This window comes from Chlorocebus sabaeus, chromosome 9 (genome assembly GCF_047675955.1).
Source record: "Chlorocebus sabaeus isolate Y175 chromosome 9, mChlSab1.0.hap1, whole genome shotgun sequence".
Taxonomy (NCBI): Eukaryota; Metazoa; Chordata; class Mammalia; order Primates; family Cercopithecidae; genus Chlorocebus; species Chlorocebus sabaeus.
Window position 1 is genome coordinate 70,082,039 of NC_132912.1, and position 27,383 is coordinate 70,109,421.

The following is a 27,383-nucleotide window of genomic DNA, read 5'->3' on the forward strand; positions in this document are numbered from 1 at the left end:
AGAAAGAACTATGTCTGTTTTGTCTACAGTGACAAGCAGCATCTCAGCTTGGGCAGAATGGGACTCTACCCAGTAGTTATTTATATCTGGTACTTGGTATATATCTGGTAGGGATGTGGTGTTGATGGGTTGAGAGAGGTCTCCATAGTCTTCCTTGGGAAGGCACAGGGCTCAGAAAACATGGCTGCTTAAGTATCTACTTGACTGGTAACTCCTTGAGGGCAGGGTCTGGGTCTGATTCATGTCAGTATATCCCAAGACGCAGGACCTTGCATATATTAAGCATTCAGTTTCAAAAGACTTAGTTTGGAGATATTTACCATCCTCTTCTCTTTATTTCTACTAACCTATTGTAGATTTTTCCTAGGACTGCTATAACAAATGGACATAAACTGGGTGGTGTAAAGCAACAGAAATTTATTCACTTACAGCTCTGGAAGCTATTAAGTCCAAAATCAAGGTGTCTGGAGGGTTAGTTACTTTTTGGAGGCTCTGAAGGAGGAACTATTCCCTGCACGTTCCTAGCTTCTGGTCCCTGCTGGCAGTGCTTGGCACTCCTGGCCTTGAAAATGCATCAGCTGATCCCTGTCGCCATCACCACCGGTGGTTCTCCCTGTGTGTCTCTTCTATGTCTCTTCTCTTACAACACCAGTCTCAGTGGATTAGGGGCCTGCCCTACTCCAGCATGACCTTAAGTCATTACATCTGCAATGGCCCTACTTCCAAATAAGATCACATTCTGATGAACTTTAACATATTGTTGGGGGTGGAGAGGGCATAAGTAAACCCTAAATATCCATCAAGGCCCAAGGGAATGTGCATTCTTTGACTGCCTAGACCCCCTAGAGGCAGAATTAAATATTTTTTTCCCCTCTTTGAGTCTCACTCTGTCCGCTCAGGCTGGAGTGCCAATCTCGGCTCACTGCAACCTCCATCTCCCGGGTTCAAGCGATTCTCCTGCCTCAGCATCCCGAATAGCTGCGGTTACAGGCGCCCGCCACCACGCCCGGCTAATTTTTGTATTTTTAGTAGAGACGGGGGTTTCACCATGTTGGCCAGGCTGGTCTCGAACTCCCGAACTCAGGTGATCCGTCTACCTCGGCCTCCCAAAGTGCTGGGATTACAGGCGTAGCCACCGCGCCCCGCCCCTCTCATCTATATTATATAGATGAGAACATTAGGCTTTGGAGACACAGGGCCGAGACAGAGCCTTCCATATACTAAAAACAATGGGCACCCGAAGTCATCATAGGAAAAGTTCCCTATGCTCCATGTTCACGTGTTTCGAAGTATCCCTGATCTGGGTAATTCAACTCCATTCCCTCGAGAAAATCCAATCTGGAGCCCCGGTCCTATAGATCCTGGGATGTACCGCACGTCCCACTCCGTATTTCCGCCCTCTCTGGCGTTCTCCCTCCAGAGGCAGCACACAAAGCGGTTACTCCCTTCAGGCGGGAGCGCGCGGGATGCCCTTCCGCGCGCGCCTCCCCCGCGCGCGCCGCTCCCGCGCTGATTGGCTGCGCGCAGCCCGGGCCCAGCCTACTCCCGCCACGGCGCCGGTCCTGGCGCGGGGATTGGCGGAGTGGCCGCGCTCGCAGATCCCGCAGCCGCTCGCGCCCCGCCCCGCCGGCTCGGAACTCGCCTGGGGCGCCGCCGGCGGCGGAGGGAGCGTGACTGCGAGGCGCAGGGCGCTAGGAGGCATTGTCGCCGTAAGTGGAGCCAAAAGCGGCCCGGAGCGGGACCACACGCTTCTTGCCCCGCAAAGTAAACGTAGTCCAAGGCCAAGCGTTGCAGGGGCTGGGGGAGAGAGGGCGAGAAGTGTCCCGATTTTTGCAGCGTCCCCTCCCCTCCCCCAGGTCACCCAGTGGAAAAGAGCAGCGGTTGCACCAGCGGAGGCTCTGGCGGTGCCAAGGCGCCCGGCATGCGCGGGCTCTTGCTTGCTCACTGCAGCTGGACTCCGATGGTTCCGGGCAGTGGGTGCAGCGGTGCCAGGGAATAGGGAGCTCGGAGAAGCGCTCCCAGGCGGGCCTCCATTCCTCGCGGGAGGCGCCCTTACTGGGAGAGGCTGCTGTGCATTTCGCCCCCGAAGCGACACTTTCGGGGTTTGCTTCCGCTCTGGGGAGCTGCAGACGCCTGCTCCAGAACGTGCCTCTCGGCCTCTGGGCAGCGTAGGAGCCCCGGGCCCTCTGCGATCACTAGCGTTCTTCCCTCTGCCTGCTTTATTCTCCCAGTCCCCGCCTGCCGGGCCAGCCGGACGAGGTGCCATTGGCTGCAGGCAACAGGGGTGAGGCGGTTCCTGGCACGAGGGGCGGGGGGACCCTTGCCTGGCCATCTTGCGTAGTGCTGGAGGCTCAGTCCGAGGATGCCTAGGATGTTAGCGAGGGAGCACGCGCTTAGCTTCCCGAACCCCATGCCACAAAAACGAGGAGCCAGCAGGTCCCGCTCACGTCCCAGCGGGCTTCTTACCCTGGGGTGGGAAAGTGGGTCAACTTCGTTCCGACGTGAAGGGGGGTTTGGGACTGCTTGGGTCGCTCCTCACCTCCTCACCCGCTCCCCAGCTTGGCATGGTCCAGAGCCCGGGCTGGAGCCAGCGGTAGGGCCAGCTTGCACACATGGCTCCGGAGGCTCCGGTTGCCCATCCGAGCCGCTGCCAGGCTCTAACGTTCCCAACTGACAACACCAGTAACTAAATATAGGAGCAGATGCTGGGGACGGGCTGTCGCAGCGTCTCCTTTGCAGAGGTCTCTGGACTACAGATAAGGTAGAGTTCTTGATGGTAAGGGCTGGAGTCAGGGGGCCAGGTCAGGGTTTAAGCAAAAATCGCCCCTCCCCCAGCCAGCCTGAGTCCAGGTGAAACCAGGTTATAGGAAGAGGAGGGCTGTAATGCCAGCTCCCACAAAGCAGGACAACGTTTTTGTCTGGCGTTGAATTTATTGCATCCAAACTTCCTCTCTGCACCTGTTTAATTACCTACTGGTAATGCCTTGGTGTGGGAAACATGTAATGGTTTGCAAAGTCCTTTCCCAAAAGTTACACAGCAGTTACTTCTCACAATTATCCAGTGAGGAAGGTGGTATTTCCATTTTACAAATGGGACTGCTCACAACACTGTTAACTGCGAAACTATGGATTCGGCTGCCTTCCTCAAAAAACTTCTCTTAGTTCACTACAGAGAAGCAGAGGACAGCCTTGCAAGAGGCCTGCAGTTCCCTTCTTCAGTAATCTGGGAGCCCATTGGCTCCCTGTCTCTCTCTCCTGAATCTCTCTGTGCACCTGCTGCTCAGCCCCTGTCCCTTCCCCCTGGCCATGCCATGTGCCTTCATGCCCCCTTAGGCCTGGCCCTGTAGCCTTACTAGTATCAGGCTCATCCTGCTTCCCAGTGGGAAGCTTCTTTTAGCCCATACCCCATCTTTGCCCCTTTACTCCCACAGTAGGGGCCTTATGCAAGGTGCCCAGGAGACATTTGCTGGATTTAAACATTTCACCGGACCAGGATGCTCACTCTGAGGAACGGGGTTGGGGGTGTGTGGAGAGGGCCCTGCTTTGAGGATGTAGGCAGTGTGAGTATGAGCTTTGACCTTGTGCTGAAGCGTCTCTGGGATTTGGAGTACTTTCCTTGACATTTTCGAAGGCCTACCCTCTATTGCCTGGGACTGGCTGGGACCAGTAGTGCCAGCTGGCTGGGGTGCCCCAAGTGGAGATCTGGCCCATGTGGGCTGATGGTGTCTGTTTCTCTCTTTTGGGACACTCTGACTTTCCACTACCACCATCCCTGCAGATGGCATTGACCAGGTACCCTGAGGAGCCCAGGCCTGTCAGCTGGACTTCATGACACAATTCTTCCTTGTGGAGGAAGGAGCAGTTTTAGGTCAAGGGAGGATGGCTTCCTAGCTAGTTAATAAGCATGGTGATTTTAGGCAGCAGGAACCTTTTGGGGGTCCAGAGCACATCTGTGCCGTACTCAGAGCATCCTCCATCCTCTGGCATAGAAGGGGCCCTTCTTCCGATTGAATTGCCCTGACACCTAGACTTTACATGTTTCTATTCCTGTGCCTGTGTCCACTCTGACCCACATAGTAGAATGTCTGAACTTGCCACCGGTGGTGAAATTTTTAATCTGACTAGTTTTCTACAGTGGTCTAAGGCAAGGGTCCTCAACCCATGGACTGTGGATGGTACAGGTCCATGGCCTGTCGCACAGCAGGAGGTGAGCACCGGTGAGCATTACCGCCTGAGCTCTGCCTCCTGTCAGACCAGCGGCCACATTCGATTCTCTTAGGAGCCTGAACCCTATTGTGAACTGCGAATGCGATGGATCGAGGTTGTGCTCTCCTTATGATAATCTAATGCCTGATGATCTGAGGTGGAATAGTTTCATCCCTCTCCCCCTGCGGTGGGAAGAATTGTCTTCCAGGAAACGGAAAAGTTTGGGGACGCTGGTCTAAGGCACCACCTCCCCCACCCCGTGGCAGCTAGTAGAATTGCAGGCATAGTGCCTGATTGAAGGTGTTCAGCTCAGGCGATCCCACCAGGGCTACCCCAGACCCTGGGCAGCTTGGTGGCTTCCCTTCCTTTCCCTCTCTGCTGTGAGGCCAAGATTGCTTCAGTGCTGTTCTTCAGAAGGCTCTTCCTCATCAGACTCACAAGTCGGAACTGTTTCCTGCATTTCTTTCTCCCTCTTCATTCTTATCCCTCACACCTAGGAGATACTCAGTAAATGTTTATGATTATTGATGATGAATTGGAGATGGAGAAAGGAGGGAGCATGGAATGGTGAGAAGAGTCCGAGGCTGGGACTTAGGATACGTGGGTTTTTTGTTTTCATCTAGCTGATTTGCTTCCCCTGTTGGATCCTCAGCTTTCCCATTCATAAAGGGGTTAGAAAAAGTCACGAAGATGCTAGCAACATGGCTATGATTTAGGCTTAGGGGTACGGTCTTTGAGGCAGCATGGTGAAGTTGTTGGGTCCAGTTTGCCACAGTCCTTTCTATTCCCTTCTGCCCTGCACTGGCTTACCTTATGCAGATTGGCCACCTGGCACTATTAGCCTTTTGGTTTTTGACCCTTCTCAATTTAGACAGTGACTTAGATTTGTTATAAGAGTCTCTTGACCTGTATTCAGATTGGAAACACAAATGATGTCTGTTGATCATCACCATTAGGGGATACTAACCAAGCACCTGTGTTCAGTGTGTGGTGAGAAGCACAGTATAGATCTATTCCCTGCCCCCAAGCTGCCCACAGGCCAATGGAGGAGAAAAGTGTATGTTTGTTTGTTTGTTTGTTTATTTATTTATTTTTGAGACGGAGCTTTGCTTTTGTCGCCCATGTTGGAGTGCAATGGCACGATCTCGGCTCACTGCAATCTCCGCCTCCTGGGTTCAAGCGATTCTCCCGTCTCAGCCTCCTGAGTACCTGGGATTACAGGCATGTGCCACCATGCCTGGCTAATTTTTTTTTTTTGAGCCTGAGGTTCGCTCTTGTTGCCCATGCTGGAGTGCAATGACACAATCTCACTCACTGCAACCTCTGCCTCCTGGGTTCAAGTGATTCTCCTGCCTCAGCCTCCCGAGGCACCCGCCACCACGCCTGGCTAATTTTTGTATTTTTACTACAGATGGGGTTTTACCACATTGGCCAGCTGGTCTTGAATTCCTGACCTTAGGTGATCTGCCCACCTCGGCCTTCCAAAGTGCTGGGATTACTGGTGTGAGCCACCGCACCTGGCCATTTTTTTTTTTTTTTTTTTTTGTATTTTCAATAGAGATGGAGTTTTACCATGTTGGTCAGGCTGGTTTCCAACTCCTGACCTCAAGTGATCCACCTGCCTCGGCCTCCCAAAGTGCTGGGATTATAGGCATGAGTCACTGCACCTGGCTGACAAGTGTATATTTAAAAGCTCATAAATAATCCAGGTGACTTTTGCTAAGCCATTAAGTGGTACTGAAACTCAGAGGGAGCAGAGAACACTGAAGCAATCAGAGGAGATTTCCTGGAGGTGGGAGAGATAGAAATTCCACTCATTCCTCAAAGATGAGTTCCCTAAGTGTTTTGTTCAGAGTCACATGAGTATTAAACTGGGGTTAGATGCTGGTGTTACATCCACATGTGCACTGCCTTATCCTCTTAACTTTTATTGAGTATTTACGTGTCCTGGGCTCTGAGCTAGCTCGTGTATGTGTTTTGTTCAATCCTTATATTAACCTAACAAGTTGGGTATTACTAGATCTCCTATTCACATGAAGAAACAGGTTCAGAGGAGTTAAGAAACTCTCCCAAGTCTTCTCACTAATAAATGGGGTAGTTGAGCATTTGACCTGTCTCCAAAATCAGTGTTTTCCCACTGCTCTGTATGTATGTGTCTCAAACCTTTAGTGCCAGCCTCCTTAGTGGAAATGCCCACACATACTAAACTCACAGTAACTCCCCGAAGCAGATGGGTGGGCTTGGCCCACCCTGGCTTGGTCTTGCCTGCCCTGCTTGTCCAGTTGACCACGTGGGAACTTTTTCTTGGTGACTGTTAGCTCTTAGCACTGTCCCCATGCCCTTTCTCTCTGCCCTTCACCTTCTTCTGCCTTTGGCCCTTGGAGTGAGTTCATTGGAGCTCCTTGAGCTGTCTGTGAAGCTGGGACTGGGGTCTGGGGGCAAAGCAGGGTGCTGACCTTGGACTTGAGCTCATTCCTCTCTCCATGGGGTGCTGCTATTTTTTTTGTTTTGTTTTGTTTTGTTTTTTGAGACGGAGTCTCGCTCTGTTGCCCAGGCTGGAGTGCAGTGGTGCGATCTCGGCTCACTGCAAGCTCTACCTCCCAGGTTCATGCCATTCTCCTGCCTCAGCCTCCTGAGTAGCTGGGACTACAGGCACCCACCACCACGCCCGGCTAATTTTTTGTATTTTTAGTAGAGACGGGGTTTCACTGTGTTAACCAGGATGGTCTCGATCTCCTGACCTCGTGATCTGCCCGCCTCAGCCTCCCAAAGTGCTGGGATTACAGGCGTGAGCCACTGCGCCCGGCGGGGGTGCTGCTATTTTTATAAAGAAGTGAACACTGGATATGGAGCTGGGCTGACCCGATTCTTGCCACTTGTAGTTTGACTTTGGCCAGTTCACCTAGCCCCTCTCTATGCTCATTTCCTTCTCTGTAATAAACCGGGAGTTGAGGGTGTTTGCAAGTCCTTATGTCTTAACACCTTATCATTTTGTCTTCCTCACCTTTCTTTCAGCCTCTTTTCCTCTAGTGATCCAATCTCTCTTCTCTCATTTCCATCTCCACCCACCCCTCCCCCTGCCACCTGCTTTTCTTGCCTCGGCAAGATGCAGCATCAGGCTGATAATCACACAGGCTAGTACTGTAAACTCTCCTTCCTACTGGCATGTGGGAAAGGAATTCTTACAGACCACCCACTGCCAGTCCGTGTGTTCTGATGGGCTCACAGGGCTCTGATTTGCCTTCATGTCCCCACTTCCTGCCATGCACAAGGCAGATATGGGTGGGTTGAACAGGGGAGCTGGAGAAATTGCCCTGGGTGGGGTGTGGACAGGGCACCAGCTTAGAGGCTGTGGGATGGAGGGACAGGTGTCTTTCTCCTGCAGTTGGCTGCACCCTACCTCCTTCCCAATGCCCCGCCTATAGAGTGAATCACAGGCCAGCACACCCCTGAGTCCTCACACCTCCCTAGCTGCTGGCTCAGGCCTGGTCCCCATGTCTGGTGAGGTCACACATGTTGATCCTCCCCGAAAACCAGTAGGACCCAGCTGCCCCCACCCTCTGACTGGCAGACCAGCCTGTGCAAAGGCCAAGCTGGATGTGGCCTGAGCTCTCGGCCCTGCAAGAGGAGGTGAGTGGCCTGGGGCCCTCCCTGCAGGTTTCCTGGCAGCCTGGGTCCTGGGGGAGAAGGATGCTAGAGGGGGATGCCTGGGTGGGCCCCTGGCTGACAGGCAGGCACTTCATGGCACTGCATCTTCCCCAGGCTCAGGTCCTTTTGTGAGCAGCAGACCAGCCTGGGGGCTGGCGGCAGGACACCTGTGTCTGCATGCTGAAGAAGATGGGTGAGGCTGTGGCCAGAGTAGCAAGGAAGGTCAACGAGACGGTGGAGAGCGGCTCTGACACTCTGGGTGAGTGAGGGCAGGGCTTTTCCCAACTTCCCTGGAAGCAGTTGTGAGATCAACTTAGAAATGAAATAGAGATGAAAGACACAAGTGTCAGTGTGCAACCTCATCCTGAGAATAAGTGTTTTGTAGAACTTTCATTGCAACAGTATGTAGTTTGTGCAAGACATTTCTTACTGTGGGTCCTGGTCAAAGAGGTTTGAAAACCACTGAGTGATGGGGCCTGCCTGCTTGTCCTTTGACTGCCAATGACTGAGTGTGTGTACCCTTGGACTAGGTGAAAAAACAGAGCTGGTCCTGGCCAAGTAGCATCTGTGTGCCAGGCCCCGTGCTGGGCGCCTCCTGAATGTTATCTTGTTGAATCTTCACAGGCTTCCTGGGGTAATGAAGCCAGCTGGGCGTGGCAAGCCTCAGTCATCCCATGAAGAAAGGTGACGGCAAAATGGGTTTCTTTGAGGTTGCCCAGCTAGGAGACCCCTTTACACTCCACTATTTTTCTTGAATTGGCCAGGGCATTTTATTCCATCAGTTACCCTAAGACTCCCAAGCATTTAGGCAAACCATCCCATTTAATTGAATTCAGCAGATATTTATTGACTGTCCACCAAGTGCAAGGGGCAGCAGGGGATACAGTGCAGTTACCTGTGTGTGTGCCTGCGTGTGCGTGCACATGCCCGAGTGTGTTTGTGTGCATGTGTGTGTGTGTGTGCATGTGTGTGTGTGTGTGTGCATGTGTCTCACCCCTGGAATGCAGGTACCACTGTAGAGGCCTGGAGCACAGTCCTGCCTTGCGGATGATCTTGCAGATAGGCAGGCAGAATTGGAGTTAGGTACACGGAGAGGAATTTCACAGGCAGGTAGGGGTGTGTGTGTGTGTGTGTGTGTGTGTGTGTGTGTGTGTGTCTGTCTGTCTGTCTGTCTGTCTCACAAAGGAGTGCTTCCTTCCATGGTGGTTACTGCCTCAGCAAAGTCACAGAGACTGGAAAGGCAGTCAGAGGCAGAGAGAGGTGGTCCAGGAAGTGGAGAGACACTCAGCCTTCAAGATGAGCTTGATCACTGCCTCTTCCAGGAAGCCCTCCGCCTTACCTCATCCACTCTTTGCTCCCTTCCTCCTCTGTAGCACCCCTTCAGCATCTGTACAGCACAGGGATCCTGTGGTTGTTTGCTTCCCTCTGCCCTGCCCCAGAGCCCAGCTCAGTGTCAGGCACTTTGTAAACAGTGGAAGTGTTTGCTGAGCTTAGCTAAGGCGAGAGGCATTTCTTCTATCAGCAGGTTCACTGAAGATTGTCACTGGTGTTGGAGGGAAGCCTTTGGAAGGAGCCTTAAGCTAGCGAGCTGATGACTGTGAGCCCTCATTGAAGGAACTCTAGAATCCTGTACTGGTCAGTAATATGGTTGTTTAAAGCTCTCTAACACTGAGACTGTGGTTCAGAGCTAGGCTTTGAGTCACATGGGCCTGGATTTGAATCCCTGCTCTGCCACCCACTCAACCTGGTACTGTAGCAGATTGCTTAACCTCTCGAATTCTCAGTTTCTTCATCTATAAAATGGGAATGGTAATTGTGTCTACCTCATCAGGGCAGTTAAGAGTAATTGGAATGTCTGTAAGGTGTTTGGCATATAGGGAGCTCGATAAATGGCAGTTATTATTTTTAATTTTTGTTCATTCCCAAAAGCTGGCGGTGGGACCTAAGCCCTTCCTTTCGCAAATGCACCTTCTATGGGTGTTATCCAGCCAGGTCTGTGCCGGGTGTGCTTCTTACTGCCTTCCAGTGGAGGATTCAGTGCAAATTGACAGATGTCTGTGGTGAGTAACCTACCCCTGCTTCAAAATGTCACAGGGGGCCGGGCATGGTGGCTCATACCTGTAATCTCAGCACTTTGGGAGGCCGAAGCAGGTGGATCGCTTGGGGCCAGGAGTTCAATCCAGCCTGGCCAACATACGAAAACATACTAAAAATTCAAAAAATTAGCCTGGTGTGGTGGTACACGCCTGTAATCCCAGCTACTTGGGAGGCTGAGGCAGGAGAATTGCCTGAACCCGGGAGGTGGAAGTTGCAGTGAGTAAAGATCTTGCCATTGCACCTCCAGCATGGGTGATGGAGCTAGGCTCCATCTCAAAAAAAAAAAAAAAGCGTCACAGGGGATAGAGACACAGCAGCTCCTCTTCACTCAGATGTAGCAAGAGTGGAGAGGCCGCAGGGGAGGGAACACAATTCTTACCAGGGGCATTGGGGAAGCTGCTTGGGGGTGGGTGCTGTTTGAGACAGGATGTTTCAGGGGGCAGCAGTGAGGAAATAGGCACTCCAGGCAGTGGCGGGGGTGTGCCTGAGTTAGAGGAGAGACCTTGCCCAATTACCACAGCAGCGTTGGGGCAGGTGTTGAGGGATGGTGCCTGGCAGGTGGAGAGCCTGGAAGGTCGTGTTGAGGAGCCCCTGAACTTCAATCTCTGTGGACTGGAGATTGCAAGGTCAGGTGGCCAGGTGGGCATTTCTGTGAGCTGAAGAATGGGCACCCTGCATCAGGTGAAATGTGCAGGGCGGCTAGGACAGGGCATGCTGCAACCAGCTCGCCTGCACTGCCGGGGGGCCATACCCACCAAGGAACCCAAGCAGTTCTCTGGCTACTCTACCAGACCACTGCCGTGCCTGGGATTGGAACCCTGACTGTCCGGCACCAGAGTCTGGGCCATGTCTCTACCATGCAGCCCTAGGGTGGGAGCAGGTTTTGGTGATTGCCAGGGTCATGACTGCTGTGAAGCTCTAGTCAAGTTGGGAGAGGCTTTAGCCGTGGTGATCTTGCCTGAAGCTCAAGACTTTCATATGGAGGGGACTGGGTCTTTTGTTTTTTTTTGAGACAGAGTCTCGCTCTGTCACCCGGGCTGGAATGCAGTGGTGCAAACTCGGCTCACTGCAAGCTCCACCTCCCGGGTTCACGCCATTCTCCAGCCTCAGCCTCCCGAGTAGCTGGGACTACAGGCGCTGGCCACCACACCCGGCTAATTTTTTTTTTTTTTTTTTTGTATTTTTAGTAGAGACGGGGTTTCACCGTGTTAGCCAGGATGGTCTCGATCTCCTGACCTCGTGATCCACCTGCCTTAGCCTCCCAAAGTGCTGGGATTACAGGCATGAGCCACTGCGCCCGGCCAGGACTGGGTCTTAAAGTTGTGGCTGAATAACAGGGATCCTTTGTACCTGTGCAGTGGCCAGAGAAGAAGCAAAATTTCCAACCTGGCCATAGTGGGCACCTGTAATCCTGACCCTTAGGAAATGGAGCTGACCAGGCTCATATAATCTAAGGGGGCTGGGTCTAAGCAGTTAGCATGTATTGAATACCTGCTGTATACTGGTTGCTTGGGGGCTCCCAGGAATGTGTGTAGTAGAGTCCTGAACCTGAGACCAGCCCACCACCCACAAAATGGTCTTCAGAGAGCAGTGACACACAGGCTCCATGCTAAGGTGTGTCGGATGGAACACAGGTTGTCCTAGTTCAGAGGTGGGAGATATTGCTGGGTATTGAAGTAGTCTGGGAAGGCTTTCTGGAGGAGATGGTAATTGAATTGAATCATAAAGTAACTCCATATGGTTCTCATGTAAAACTGCTAACAATCTGAAGCATCCTAAACATCCAGCACCAGAAAATTGCTTAAATAAATTTGGCTACAGCTATACAATGCTTTTTTTTTTTGAGATGGAGTCATCTTGCTTGCCCAGGCTGGAGTGCCATGGCACAATCTTGGCTCACTGCAACCTCCCTCTCCCAGGTTCAAGTGATTCTCCTTCAGCCTCCCAAGTAGCGGGGATTACAGGTGTGTGCCACCATGCCTGGCTAATTTTTTAATTTATTTTTTGGTGGAGATGGGGTTTTGCCACATTGGCCAAGCTGGTCTTGAACACCTGACCTCAAGCTATCCACCCGCCTCAGCCTCCTAAGGTGCTGGGATTACAGGCGTGAGCCACTGCGCCCTGCCTATATAATGCTATTTACGTAGCCATCAACAATGGAGCATAATATTTCATTGTATGATTGAATAAAGACTGGCACATTCTCAGCCAGGTGCAGTGGCTCTGTAATCCCAGCACTTTGGGAGGCCAAGGCGGGCGGATCACGAGGTCAGGAGATCGAGACAAGGTCACGAGATCCTGGCTAACGTGGTGAAACCCCATCTCTACTAAAAATACAAAAAAATTAGCTGGGTGTGGTGGCAGGCGCCTGTAGTCCCAGCTGCTCGGGAGGCTGAGGCAGGAGACTAGTGTGGACCCGGGAGGTGCAGCTTGCAGTGAGCCAAGATAGTGCCACTGGACTCCAGCCTGGGCAACAGAGCGAGACTCCGTCTCAAAAAAAAAAAGAAAAAACAAAAAATGACTGGCACATTCTCATATATAACGTGAATCGGAAAAAATCAAGAATGCCAAACTGTATGTAGGGTGAGATATGAATTATGTTAAACCTGTGCATATATGTAGGGAAGAAAATGGAAGGAAATAACCAATATGCAAATGGGAGTTCGAAAATACTATTTTTGCATTTTCTAAATATTCTATAATGAACGTATTACTCTTAAAATTAGAGAACAGATTTTAGGGAAAGGGCTACCTGCCACTATGCAAATAAAACACACATCTCGACAACAGATGAGAGTTCAGGGGTAACTCATTCTCAAAGCCGAGGCCCCTGGGAGAGACACAGGCTTCCCTGGCTTTTCCCTTCCTGCTGGGTTCCCTCCCGGGGTGGTGCTCCAGAGCCACAGGGGCTGCTGCAGAGTGGGAGATCGCCTGTAGAGACTGGGCTGGAAGAGCTCAGTTACAGGCTTGCTCTCACCTTACTCAGGCAAGTAACCCTGGTAAGCACTTTGCACGCTCCCCCAGTGCTCCTGGGGCACCCCTGGCTAGAGCTGGAGGCAGGCCTGCTTCCTCCTGTAACTCGAGGCATAGATCCCAGCCTTTCTCACTTCACTCCAGGCTTCTCCATCCCTGGAGATGTGGGCTCCTTTCCATTTGGCCCCTGGGAGGCCCTCAACTTGAGTTGAAGCTGCTTTCCTCCCAGCCCCTCACCCCTCCTCAGCATCATCTTCTAGATGCTTCTAAGGAGCATGCAGAATTGCAAACTGCCCCTTAGGTAGTCTCCCTCCCCTGAGCCAGGCTCTCTTTCCCTGCCCCTTTTCCATCTGGGCTTCCATGGGTCCTGGACCCCTGAGGGGCCTCAGTCTGACCCCACCCTTCCCTCCAGCCTGTGGTTGTGGGCCAGGCTTCCCTGCACCCCGCTCCTCTCCGGGTCTTAGGCTCCCAGCTCTGCTGTGTGCATGGGGGGCTGGCTTTTAAAGAATGATCGTGACGCAGAGGAGCAGGATTTGAAAAGGCCTGAGGCCTGAGACTCTACTACACACATCCCTGGGAGCCCCCAAACACCTAGTACACAGCAGGTACTCAATACATGCTAACTGCTTGTATTTTTGGTAAAGACTCTGCTCTACCAAAAATAAAACTTAAAAAATTAGCGAGGTGCAGTGGCACGCACCTGTAGTGTCAGCTACTTTGGGAGGCGGAGGCGAGAAGATTGCAAGAGTCCTGGAGGTTGAGGCTGCAGTGAGCCATGATCGAGCCACTGCACTCCAGCCTGGGCAAGAAAAAGTTCTATTTAAAAAATCTGATATAATATACTCTGGTTTCTCTTCAGATCCAATAAATCTTTTGCTTCTTACTGAAAAAAAAAAAAAAATCCTATTTAAGGGAATAATCTTATTTCTTTCTTATGCTCTATTTTTTATTTCTTTAATCATTTTAGAAATAAGGTCTTGTTCTGTCACCCAGGCTGGAGTACAGTGGCGCAATCATAGTTCCCTGCAGCCTTCAATTCCCGGGCTCAAGTGATCCTCCCACCTCAGCCTTCCGAGTAGTTGAGACTACAGGCACTTGCTACTACACCGACTAATTTTTAAAATCTTTTGTAGAGATGGGGTCTCACTATGTTGCCTAGGCTGGTCTCAAACTCCTGGCCTCATGCTATCCTCTTGTCCCAGCCTATATTTGTTTTAAATCTTTACTGCTTTTTCTTTTTTTGAAACGGAGTCTCGCTCTGTCACCTAGGCTGGAGTGCAGTGGCGTGATCTCAGCTCACTGCAACCTCCACCTCCCAGGTTCAAGCAATTCTCCTGCCTCAACCTCCCAAGTAGCTGGGATTACAGGCGTGTGCCACCATACCTGGCTACTTTTTAATTTTTGTAATTTTAGTAGAGACGAGGTTTCATCATGTTGGCCAGGCTGGTCTTGAACTTCCAGCCTCAAGTGATCCACCTGCCTCAACCTCCCAAAGTGCTAGGATTACAGACTTGAGCCACCATGCCCAGCCTGTTTTTTCTATAACAGGACATTCTTGAGGGTTTGAGTCTGTTGTTCCTGCTGACTCTTGCTCACAGTAGGTTATTCTGGGCGGACTTTATATAATAATTTGGACCCTGTGCTCCTGCCTGGTGGACTGTGTAATCCTGGGTTGCGGGGCTATGTCCTCCGGAGGGGTGGTGATTGCTTTGGTCAGGTGCCTGAGTGTAACCAGCCTAGAAGTACGTCTTCTGTTAATGTTTCAGCCTTAAGGGCTTCTGCATATGAATTAAGGAATGTGAATATTCAAACCCTAAGTAAGAACAGGTCTGTGGTTTCAGAATCTTAGTGGAGATTTTTATTTTTGTTTTTTAAAAATTCATTGCCCAGGCAAAGACGAAACTGCTTTTTGTCTTGTCAGGTAGTAGATTTTTATGATTTTATTGTTTTTTGTTACCAAGTAGTAGATTTGGCTCATTACAACCTCCACCTCCTCAAAGTGATTCTCCTGCCTCAGCTTTCCCCAAAAACCAACTGGGCACCTGCCACCATGCCCAGCTAATTTTTGTATATTTAGTAGAGATGGGAGTGTCACCATGTTGCCCAGGCTGGTCTCGAACTCCTGACCTCAAGTGATCCACCTGTTTTGGTCTCCCAAAGTGCTGGGATTACAGGCGTGAGCCATCGCGCCTGGACTCAGATTCTCTATTTTTGATCTTTTGGACTTGCTCTTGTTAAATGTCAGGCATCATGGTAAACAGTTTGCTGGTTTTACGTCATTTAATCTTCCGTGATAACCCTATGACAGAGGTGATGTTAATACCCCCATTTTACAGAGAGAAAACAAAGGTGTGAGAAACATCTTTTATCCAGTGTGTGCTCTTTCTTTCTTCCTTTCTTCCTTTCCTTTTCCTTTTCCTTTTCCTTTTCCTTTCCTTTCCTTTCCTTTTTGACAAGGTCTTGCTCTGTCACCCAGGCTGGAATGCAGTGGTGCCATCTCGGCTCACTGCAATCTCTGCCTCCCAGGTTCAAGCATTTTATCTGGTATTTTTACGTGTTTTGTTGTACAAGGGTATTCAACTTCCCTCATCTCCTGCATTGCTTTTGCAGTACTTTTCCTCTGTTTTATAGCTGCTGGAGCTAGGCTGAGTGTAGGTGACCTGCTGGTGACACAGCTGTTTGGAGGGGGAGCAGAGTTCATAGGTCAGCGTAGTGCACAGCCCTGCTTTTCCCCGTCCACCCTGCTGCCTGCCTGAGGGATGGGGGTGGAGATGAGGAGGAGGGCTGAGAGAACTAAGCCAATGATGTGAACCTCCCTCTTCCTGCCTCTTCCCACCCGCACACCTACCTCTCCTCCCAGGTCTTCTTGGAACCACAGTGAGCCCACACTGTTCCTGAAAAGGAGCAAAATAATCAGAGGTGAACATCTACTTTTATATCTAATATTTACATTATTATTAGGCTGTCTCAAGTTAATGAAACGATAGGGACAGCCCCCATGTACTGCTTTCATGGGCAAATGTCCCTCCATCAGTTCCTTCACTCCTGCAGGATTTTCTAGGTCCTGGGTAACCAACATCAGGACTGTAGGAGTGCTGATTAAAAATGCAGATTCAGGCCAGGCATGGTGACTCACGCCTGTAATCCTAGCACTTTGGGAGGCTGAGGTGAGCAGATTGCCTGAGCTCAGGAGTTCGAGATCAGCCTGGGCAACATGGTGAAACCCCATCTCTACTAAAATACAAAAACTTAGCTGGGCTTGGCGGCATGCGCCTGTTGTCCCAGCTACTCAGGAGGCTGGGGCAGGAGAATTGCTTGAACCTGGGAGGCAGAGGTTGCACAGTGAGCTGAGATCGCACCATTGCACTCCAGCCTGGGCGACAGAGCGAGACTTGGTGCCCCCTGCTGCCAAAAATAAATAAAAATAAAACCTCAGTTAATTTCAGAAAAAAAATGCAGATTCAAGCTGGGCACAGTGGCTCATGCTTATAATCCTTGTGGTGGGTAGATCACTTAAGGTCAGGAGTTCGACACCAGCCTGGCCAACATGGTGAAATTCGTCTCTACTAAAATGCAAAAATGTCTGGGCGTAGTGACTAACGCCTGTAATCCCAGCACTTTAGGAGGCCAAGGTGGGCGGATCACGAGGTCAGGAGATCAAGACCATCCTGACTAACACAGTGAAACCCCGTCTCTACTGAAAATACAAAAAATTAGCTGGGCGTGGCGGCGGGCGCCTGTAGTCCCAGCTACTTGGGAGCCTGAGGCAGGAGAATCACTTGAACCGGGGAGGCAGAGCTTGCAGTGAGCCAAGATTGTGCCACTGGACTCCAGCCTGGGCGACAGAGTGAGACTCTGTCTGAAAAAAAAAAAAAAAAAAAGGCAAAAATTAGCCAGGCGTGGTGATGCATGCCTGTAGTCCCAGCTACTTGAGAGGCTGAGGCTGGAGAATCTCTTCAACCTGGGACATGGAGGTTGCAGTGAGCCAAGATTGTGCTACTGCACTCCAGCCTGGGTGACAGAGCGAGACTCCATCTCAAAAAAAAAAAGGCAGATTTATGGGCACTACTCCAGAGCTGTGAAAATAGAATCTCTGACAGTGGGGGCTGGTAGTGTGGATTTTAGCAAGCCTCCCAGATGATTCTGCCATGCCTTGACCTGATGTATTTTATTGTTATAATTTATATTTATATATATATATAAAATTTACCCTTTTTAGTATATAGTTGAGTTCTGACAAACATATGTTTTTATAACCAACCACAACAAGACTCAGAACCTTTTTATCACCTCGTGCTCCCCTGCAGCCAAACCCTCCCCATCCGAGGTACCTGGGAGTCACTGATCTCTTTTCCATCCCTGTGGTTTTGCCTTTTCTAGGATATCATGGAAATGGAATGATAGAGTACATAAACTCTTGAGCCTGGCTTCTTTCGCTTTAGCATCATGTATTTGAGATTCATCCATGTTTGGTGGGAATCAGTAGTTCATTCCTTTCACTGCTGAATAGCGAGCGTTACATGGTGTGGGTGTTCCATGATCCATTTATCCTTTCATCTACTGAAGGACATTTGGACTGTTTCCAGTTTTTTAACATCATGAATAAAGCCTGTAAACATTTGCATACAGGTTTTGCTGTAAAGTAAAGTTTTCTCTTTCTTTTCTTTTCTTTTCTTTCTTTTTTAGACATGGTCTCACTCTTTTGCCCAGGGTAGAGTGCAATGGTATGATCTTGGCTCACTGCAGCCTCCACCCCCTGGGCTCAAGCGTCCTCCCACCTCGCTTCCTGAGTACCTAAGACTACATGTGTGCACCACCGTACCTGGCTAATTTTTGTATTTTTTGTAGAGATGGGGTCTCCCTATGTTGGAGAGGCTGGTCTCAAACTCCTGGGCTCAAGCATTCCTCCTGCCTCAGCCTCCCAAAGTGTTGGGGTTATGGGCACAAACCACGGCATCTGGTCAGTAGGTTTTCATTTCTCTCAGATAAACACATAGGAGTAGGATTACTGGGTTGTACAGTTGCCCCTCCGTATCTGTTGGGATTGGTTCCAGGAGCCCCACAGATACCAATATTCAAGGATACTCCAGTCCTTTATATAAAGTGCTATAGTATTTGCATCTAACCTGCGACACATCCTTCTGTATACTTTAAATCATTTCTAGATTGCTTATAGTACGTAATACAATGTAAATACTATGTAAATAGTTGTATTGCTTTTTAAAATTTGTATTATTTATTTATTTTCAAATATTTTCTGTGTTCGGTTGAATTCGTGGATACAAAACCCACAGGTATAGAGAGCCAACTATATGTATTAAGTATACGTTTGACTATAAAAAGCTGCCACACTCTTTTCCAAAGAGATTGAGAGCTCCAGTTCCTTCACATCCTTTTCAACACTCAGTATGGTTTTTAACTGTACATTCTCTAGGTTGTAATGTATCTCATTGTAGTTTGATTTATTTTTTCTTTTTTTATAGTATTAAGAGGTATATTGTTGTAGTTTTAATTTACAGTTCTCTGGTGATATTGAACATCTTTTTTTTTTTTTTTGGGACAGAGTTTCACTTCTTGTCACCCAGGCTGGAGTGCAGTGGCACAATCTCACCTCACTGAAACCTCCGCCTCCCAGGTTCAACCGATTCTCCTGCCTCAGCCTCCCAAGCAACTGGGATTACAGGCATCTGCCATCATGCCTGGTTAATTTTTGTATTTTTAGTAGAGATGGGGTTTCACTATGTTGGCCCGGCTGGTCTCGAACTCCTGACTTCAGGTGATCTACCTGCCTCGGCCTCCCAAAGTGCTGGGACTACAGGTGTGAGTCAAGGCACCTGGCCGATGTTGTACAACTTTTCATGTGCTTGTTGGCTATCCATTCGTCTTTGATTATATCGCTATTCAAATCTTTTGCCCATTAAAAAACACTGGGTTTTCTTTCTTTTTAGTTTTGTGTTTTAGAGGTGGGGTTTGGGTATGTTGCCCAGGCTGGAGTGCAGTGGCTGTTCACAGGCACAATCATTGCACGCTGTAGCCTGGAACTCCTGGGCTCAAGAGATCCTCCCATTTCAGCTTCCAGAGTAGCTGTAACTACAAGTGCGTGCCACCTGCTTGTCTCACATTTTTAATTTTGATGAAATTTAATTTATCGTTTTTTCTTTTATTGATAGTATTTTTGGTATTGTATATATGAGAAGTCTTTGCTTAACCCAAGGTCATGAAGAGTTTCTCCTATCAGGATCATTTGGGTATTGGTTAAGCATACAGATTCATGGACCCTGCTCTAGAGCTTTAAAAGTTAAATCTTGCCTGGTACCGTGGCTCACGCCTGTAATCCCAGCACTTTGGGAGGCTGAGGTGGGCAGATCACAAGGTCAGGAGTTCAAGACCAGCCTGACCAACATGGTGAAACCCCGTCTCTACTAAAAATACAAAAATTAGCTGGGCATGGTGGCACACGCCTGTAATCCCAGCTACTCAGGAGGCTGAGGCAGGAGAATTGCTTGAACCTGGGAGGTGGAGGTTGCAGTGAGCTGAGATCGTGCCACTGCAGCCTGGGCGGCAGAGCAAGACTCTGTCTCAAAAAAAAAAAGAATCTCAGAGAGGGTCTGGTGATGTGCATTTTAACATGAACTGTGTCTGATTCTTCTTTGCCTTGTATTTTGAGAATCACTGGCTTACTGTTTACAATTTGGAGCTTCCTGTCCTGGTGGCTGCCATGGGGTGGGACAGGGGCATTGCCTGGCAGGGCTCTGGATGTGTGCGTGTGGGAGATGATGAATAAATACGGACATGGATGTGATGTGCTCCTGGGGAGGGACCTGAGCAACTAGGCTGGGAGCTGTGGAATCAAAACAGGGAGACCAAGGCTAGTGCGAGTGGTGTGTCCACCTTTCCTCCCTCCCAGACCCGCCTGCGCTTTGGTTGAGCGCTTGCTTGCTTCCGTACTAGCCGGCAGATGGCACCCTGTCACAGGCCAAACCAAGGACTGGAAGCTGAGCCCGGGGACCTGGCCAGGCTGTGACTGGGTGAGCAGTTGCTGGGTGTCCTGACCAAGGCTTCCACTCCCTTCTTGTGTTTATGTTCCTGTCCAACCCCTGCAGGGACCCGATGTTGCAACCCCTTTGCTGAACAAGAGTACTCAGGAAACAATAGATACTCACTGAATCTCAACCTTTTCTTGGTTCAGAAATTGCCACTGGCTCCTTTTTGAAAAACCACACATTTAGCAGCTGTTGTGTGTGCCCTGCCTGAAGGGCAGTGCATGTGCCCGGGAGTGCCCAGTCTGGAGGGGAGGCAGACATCTCTGTAGCACACTCTTACACTGAAAGGGGGCCACCAGGGACTGGAGTGGGAGCTGCTTTTCTGGCCTGGTGGGATGTTGATCTTGGCCCTCACCAGGGCTTGTAGGCCTGTAGTTCCTGGCCCATAGCGGAGACCAGCACCTGGTAGGGGTGAGGGGAGTGTGTTTTGCTGTGATGTTTCCTGGCCTGGCGAGTCCTGAGGGTCAGCCTGGCACAGTCCAACTCTCAGAGCGTAGGGGAGGAAGTGCGCTCTCACACAGCAGCCCCCAGACGGCTGGGGCTTCCTGGCTGTGTTTGCCGCAAGGGCTGAGGCCTCAGATCTGCCATCCTTGGCTCCCTGCCTCTAGGGGGAAGCAGGTGGGAGTTTGCCAGGCAGGAGAGGGGGCTAGAGGTCCCCACTGCAGGGTCTGTGCTGCTCTTCCAAGGGGACTGAGTTCCTCTGTAAGGAGACAGACCTTTCCCAACTCTGCCTCCTCTGTGGTGTGCTGTGGTGCGGGGGGGACTTGGAGCCTTCTGCCTAGCATGCCACCTCTAGACGTGCTCTCTCTGGATTGGGGTTCCTGGGAGGCCAAGAATGACCCTTCTCCCCCTTCTCTCCTGTGCCCCCTGGGGAGGGCTTTCTTCCCTTGAGGGCTCTGCACCTATTTAAAATGAAGGCTTTGTATCCCTGGGTGGGCACTTGTCCGTCTTGACGCCTTTGGTTTTTGAGCTGGATAATTATTTGTTCTGGGGGGCTGTCCTGTGCTTGGTAAGATGTTTAGCAACATCCCAGCCTCCACCTACTTGAGGCAAGATGTGTTAGTTTGTTCAGGCTTCTATAGCAAAATATAAACAGCAGAGACTTATTTTTCACAATTCTGGAGGCCGGGAAGTCCAAAATCAAGGCACTGGCAGGCTCAGTGTTTGGTGAGGGGCTGCTTCCTGGTTCATTAACAGATGTTTCTTGCCATGTCCTCTGTGGTTGGGGGGCCAGGGAGAGACTTTTCTGGGGTTTCCATCCTTCCTTCCTTCCTTCCTTCCTTCCTTCCTTCCTTCCTTCCTTCCTTCCTTCCTTCCTTCCTTCCTTCTGGGGTTTCTTCTCCCTTCCCCTCCCCTCCCCTCCCTCCTTCCCTCCCTTTGCCCAGGCTGGAGTGCAGTGGCTCAAACTCTTAGGCTAAAATGATCCTCATGATTCAGCCTCTTGGGTAGCTGGGACTACAGGCACATGTCACCATGCCTGGCTAATTTAAATTTTTTTTTTTTTTTTTGTAATGGAGACGAGTCTTGCCATCTTGCCCAGACTAGTCTCGAACTCCTGGGCTCAAGTGATCCTCCTGCCTCAGCCCCCCAAAATGTTGAGATTATAGGTGTTACAGGTATGAACTGGTCTGGGGGTCTCTTTCATAAGGACACTAATCCCGTCCATGGGGCTCCACCCTCATGACCTTATCACCTCCCAAAGGCCCCACCTCAAATGCCATCACATTAGAGATTAAGTTTTAACCTATGAATTTTGGGGTGACACATGCATTCAGTTGATAACACTAGTGGCACCCCCTGCCCTCACTCCACCCCCAGTTGTAACAGCCAAGTTTGTCTCCAGACATTTCCGAATGTCCCCTGGGGGCAAAACTGCCCCCGTTGAGGCCCACTGCTCTGGGAGGTCATGCCTGTAAGGGGCCAAGCCTGGCGCTGGGTGGAGTCAGCTCTGTCAGGACAGGGCTCACGCCAAGTGAAGTTGGGTGATGTGAAAAGATGAGAGTTCTGTTTTATAGGAGGCTGTGGTCCAGAAATTAGGAAGCTGGGGTTCTGGTCCTCGCTCTAACTCCCCATTGCAGAGCCAGGTTCTCATCTCTCAAATGTGGGACTCCAGCGCTGACCTTTAGCAGTTCTGTCTGTATTAAACCCTCATTGGCTTCTTCTACGCAATGAGTAAAACCCAAGCTCATACCACAAAGCTGTGGATGGCCTGACATTTGCCAAATTCTCTGACTGCACTTTGAGTAGCTTGGGGCTTCCCTCATCTTTACAGCCCAGACTATCAGTCCTTTGAACTATTAAGCCTTTCTAGCCACAGGCCTTTGCACATGCTGTTCCCTTTGCCTGGGATGCTCTTCCCTGTTCTTCATGTATCTGGGCCCTTCTTATACTTTAAGGCCCAGCCTCAATGCTTCTTTTTTTCGAGATGGCGTCTCACTCTGTCACTCATGCTGGAGTGCAGTGGCACGATCTCAGCTCGCTGCAACCTGTGCCTCCTGAGTTCAAGTGATTCTCGTGCTTCAGTCTCCTGAGTAGCTGGGATTACAGGTGTGCATCTCTATACTTGGCTAATTTTTTGTATTTTTAGTAGAGACAGGGTTTTACCATGTTGGCCAGGCTGGTCTCGAACTCCTGGTTTCATGTGATCCACCCGCCTTGGCCTCCCAAAATGTTGGGATTACAGGTGTGAGCCACCACGCCCGACCTGAATTTAAGACCTTTTTAACTGGCATCTGCCTGAACCTCAGTTGGCTGTTTTTTGCTAAGATGCATATTTTTGTCGTGCTCCAGTTTATCCCTGAGATTCCTGGTTTTGTCATGTTCACTCTGGCAGATATGTATTTACCATGTCCTGTGTCTGTGTACCGCTCTTTAGAAGACGGGATGGGAGGGTGAGGGCAGGGGGAGGGAGACATTGGCTGGGCCCCGGCAGGTGTGCCATCAGGCTGTGCGCTTGCTGTGATTTCTGCCTTGATTGTCCTTTCCCCGGATCTTTGCATGCCCTGCTCTTTTTTGTTCTTTTTTACTTGTTTGCTTCTTTTAACACTGTACCTCTCAGATCTTATCCTTTTTATTCTTGTCTCAGCTAAATGTCACTTCCTCCTAGAAGCCCTTCCTGATCACCCTAGTGAGGGTTGCCCCTGCCCCTGTCTTAGTTACCTGCTCTCCCATTACACCATTTTGTTTTCTTGAGGGCAGTTATCACTACTTGCCATTCCCTCATGTACTGCCTTCTCATCACACTAGGGTGTAAGCTCCCTGAGGGCAGGGACTCACTCTCACTTGCTCACCATCATATCCTCGGACAGTGCTGGTATATAGTGGATACTCAGGAACTATTTGTCTGAAGAGTGAGTACATCTAATTTTTCCCAACAGCTCTGGAGAGGTGACATTTCATGTCACTTATTAAAGGGGAAACTGAGGCCTCATGAGCTGCAGTGGTTTGCGTGGACGCTCACAGCCAGCCAATCTTAAAATCTTGTGCTGGGATTTGAACTTGAATCTGTTGGCCTCCTGTGCCTTCTCTCTCTCTCTCTCTCTCTTTTTTTTTTTTTTAGAGACAGAGTCTCACTCTGTCTTCCAGGCAGGTGCAGTGGCATGATCATAGCTGACTGCAGCCTCAGCCGTCTAGGCTCAAGTAGTCCTCCCACGTCAGCTTCCTGAAAGTAGCTGCGACTATAGGTATGCGCCATTATGACAGTTCCCATACCCTCTTTAACATGCCACCCATCTCAGTGGGACCTAATTTCTGCCCTCTGGGAGCTCTTTGCCCTGCTAGGAAGAGTGAGACAAACATATTGACAACTTTCATGTAAGACACAATGGGATAGGGGCCCTGACAGAGCTGGCAGAAATGCAATGGGCCCAGTGTGGTGGTTCACACCTGTAATCCTAGCACTTTGAGAGGCCAGGGCGGGAGGATCACTTGAACCCAGGAGTTCAAGACCAGCCTAGGCCATATAGTGAGACCACTGTCTCTACAAAAAAACTAAAAGAAAAATTAACCAGGCAGGGTGGTGTGAGCCTGTAGTCCCAGCTACTCAGGAAACTGAAGCAGGAGGATCACTTGAGCCCAAGAGGTCTAGGTTGCAATAAGCTATGATCATGCCACTGCACTCCAGCCTTGGCTATAGAGTGAGACCCTGTCTCAAAAGAATAGAAATGAAGAGAAAGAGAAAGAGAAGGAGAAGGAAGAGGAGGAGGGGGAGAGGGAGAAGGAGGAAGAAAGCAATGAGGGACCAGGTGTGGTGACTCACACCTGTAATCCCAATGCTTTGGGAGGCAGACTGGGATCACTTGAGGCCAGATATTTGAGACCAGCCTGGGCAAGATAGCAAGACCCCATCTCTAGTAAAAATAAAAATAAGAGAAATGCGGATGGGCGCAGTGGCTGACACCTGTAATCCCAGCACTTTGGGAAGCTGAGGCGGGTGGATCATGAGATCAGGAGTTCAAGACCAGCCTGGCCAAGATGGTAAAACCTCATCTCTACTAAAAATACAAAAATTAGCCATGTGTGGTGGCAGGCACCTGTAATCCCAGCTACTCGGGAGGCTGAGGCAGGGAATTGCTTGAACCTGGGAGGCAGAAGTTGCAGTGAGCCGAGAGCATGCCACTGCACTCCAGCCTGGGCAACAGAGCGAGACTCCACCTCAAAAAAAAAAAAAAAGAAAAAAGAAAAAAAGAAATGCAGTGGAACAATGGGGGTTCAAAGGCTTAGTGGAGAGGAGGCATTTAAACAAGACCTTGAAATATAGTGTTGATGAGAACTTTTGAAGATAAGGGAGGACATTCTACTTAATGGGAACAGCACCAGCAAAAATGTAGAGGTGGAAAAATAAAGGGAGTTGCAGGGAATAATAAGCAGCCTGACTTGGCCAGAGGGCAAGAGCCTTGAGGAGGAGGTACAAGAGGGATATCTAGAAAGGGAGGTGGGAGCCAGATCCCTCTGTGTGGATGCTAGGCTGCAGATGGTGTGGTCAGCACCTCCAAACTAGCATGGAGATGATTATTTTGAGACAGGGTCTCGCTCTGTTACCCAGGCTGAGGTGTGGTGGCATGATCATGGCTCACTGCAGCCTCCAACTCCTGGGCTCAAGTGAGCCTCCCAAGTAGCTGGGCCCACAGGTGCATGCCACCATGCCCAGTTAACTTTATTTTTTGTAGAGACAGAGTCTCACTATGTTGTCCAGGCTGGTCTTGAACTGCTGGGCTAAAGTGATCCTCCCATCTCTGCCTCCCAAAGTGCTGGGATTGCAGACATGAGTGACTGTGCCTGGCCTGGCGTGGAGATTCTTGAATGGGAGAGTGATGTAATGGAAAGAGGTGTTCAGGTGTTCGAATGGAAGGGTGGGGCTGGGGATTGGAGGGCAGGAAGAGGGATTCTTCTGTGTAGATACAGCCACCACCTTTGTCAGGGCTGATTCCAGGATTACGGAGCTAGTTTCTTTCGGGCTGGAGTAAAACCATAGTAGAATATGGTTTTGCTGCACACAGTGTGGTTCTTGCTGTGAACTCAACACCTAGATGAATATTAGCTCATTCTTTTCTTCATTCTCTAAAAGTGCACTTGTACACCCATTTTACAAAGTGGGATGCTGAGACCAAACTTCCCGGCGGTGAGGGGTGTGATTACGTTCAGAGCGTTTGCCCAGCGCTGTACTGGGTGCGAGGGGTGGTCCGCGGAGGCTGCCTGTGCCCCCACGCAAGCTCACCTCCTGTGGGTCCTGGAGGCAGGCTGCAGATCTCTACCAGCCAGGAGGAGACAGTCCAGGTCACACACTAAGACACGTGTGCTGAGGTTTGAGGTGGGTGCCCTTTCTGGGAAGGTGGGGCTGGGCTGGTGGGCAGAGAGGGGAGGGAGGGGCATTGGAGACTGCGGGAGCTAGTCGGCATGGTGGGCGAGCTTGAGGAGTGGCAGGTGGTCGAGGCCAGCCATGCCGGGCAGTGGTGTTTGTCCAGGGCAGACATGGTGCTCAAGGCACTGGTTGGCGACATTTGTTGCTGTTTCCTGGGTCCCATTGGTCATGCATCTGTGAGCTCAGGAAGACAAACAACTGCTCTGAGAAACCATTACTTACAGGGGTGGATTCCTTGCTCTATCAAGGCCTGAAAGATTGTGTGATGAGGAGAAAGGTGCTGTAGAAATCTGGTCAGTCGGTAACTGAAGCCCTCTATCCCCAGGGTGCCTTGTCGGTTCAGCGGGTACAGCTCTCGCAGTTTCCAGCTGCGGCCCCCCTCGCCCTCTGCCCTGCTGCAGGTGGATTGGGTTGTCTGGCATCTCATCACACCTGAAGATAACCTTGAGAGTAGTTTTGTGCATCCCACGTTTGGAGAGACATAGCCTGTGTTCATTTCTGAGTTTCACAGATAGGGAGGTTGAGGCCTCACACGTGACTTGCCCAAGGACACGTGAGTTAAAGGCAGCAGCAGATCCAGGTTTCTGGACTTTCTCTGTAGGGTGATGTTCTCAAGAAGAAGTCAAGGTCCACCCTTTGCCTACTTACTGTGTGGCTTTGAGCAAGTTCTTAACTTCTCTGAGCTTTTGTTTTCTTATCTGCAAAAAGGGACTGATTGCTGCTTTCCTTGCAAGAAGACCTCAGGGCCTGCCCAGGCCTCTCCAAGGTCTGGCTTGGCCACATGGCCTCCTCCACTCGGACCAGATGTGGTCTCTTTAGAGCCCTTGGTAGCCACACTGTTAGTGTCATCCTGGCTGCTGTTTCTATTCCCTTTTGTATATATATGTTTGTGGTGAGTCATCGGTTAAATTAAAATAGTTTAATATCTCAAATTGTTGACTGTGTGTCATTTGATTGTATTCTGTATGGGGTTTACTTTTGACTTGAATTGAATATGGGCTTCTTTTCTCCTTACTGGCTTGCCAGGAAGGAGATTTTTTTGGGGGGGGAAGTCCCAAAGCCCATGATAGCACACGCAGTTGTCTCCTTATCCAGAGGTTGTTAGAATAAATGCAATCCAGGGGTCATTTCTCTCCTCCAGGGATGACAGAGCTGAAGCACATATTTTTCAGATTCTCAAATAAAAACAATATTTTTGCATCCTCATAGCAGCATCTCTTACTTACTGAGCACAAACTACCTGCCAGGCGCTGTGCAAAGAACCTTGCAGATGTTTTATTTCATGCTCAGAACCACCTGTTCGTTGGATCCTGTTGTCCTCATTTCTTTTTGAGGTACATTCAAATACTATAACATTTACATTTAAAAATATACAATGCAGTGTTTATTTGTATATTCAGAAGATTGTATAACCATCACTGCTGTCTGATCCTAAGCCATTTTCATCACTCAAAAAAGAAACCCCGTACCATGAGGAGTCCTTTCCCATTTCCTGACCTCCGCCAAGCCCCAGGCCATTATCAGTCTACTTTGTGTCTCTATAGATTGCCTCTTCT

The 27,383-nt window shown here is 50.0% G+C and overlaps 1 protein-coding gene and 1 long non-coding RNA gene across 6 annotated transcripts in view; both read left to right on the forward strand.

The window, feature by feature from the left end:
• Window positions 1-1,095: 1,095 nt before the first annotated feature.
• The window catches only part of LRRC20 (leucine rich repeat containing 20), a 91,252-nt gene continuing 64,964 nt past the window's right edge, over window positions 1,096-27,383 (forward strand). The window contains exons 1-4 of one of the 5 annotated variants that reach the window (XM_038009112.2): window positions 8,008-8,113; window positions 8,479-8,538; window positions 9,377-9,489; window positions 9,784-9,914. Coding sequence is in view for 3 of the 5 variants with exons in the window: in XM_007963173.3 (XP_007961364.1) it covers window positions 8,032-8,113 (82 nt within the window). In the remaining 2 variants the exon portion in view is untranslated. Of the gene's footprint in view, window positions 1,710-7,968; window positions 8,114-8,478; window positions 8,539-9,376; window positions 9,490-9,783; window positions 9,915-27,383 lie in introns of those variants that run through there. The other 4 variants (XM_007963173.3, XM_007963170.3, XM_007963172.3 and 1 more) reach the window with 4 other exon arrangements.
• On the forward strand, window positions 9,925-26,759 carry LOC119627924 (uncharacterized). The gene is made up of 3 exons (XR_012093983.1): window positions 9,925-17,884; window positions 18,488-25,776; window positions 26,153-26,759. It is a non-coding gene; the product is annotated as an uncharacterized lncRNA (long non-coding RNA).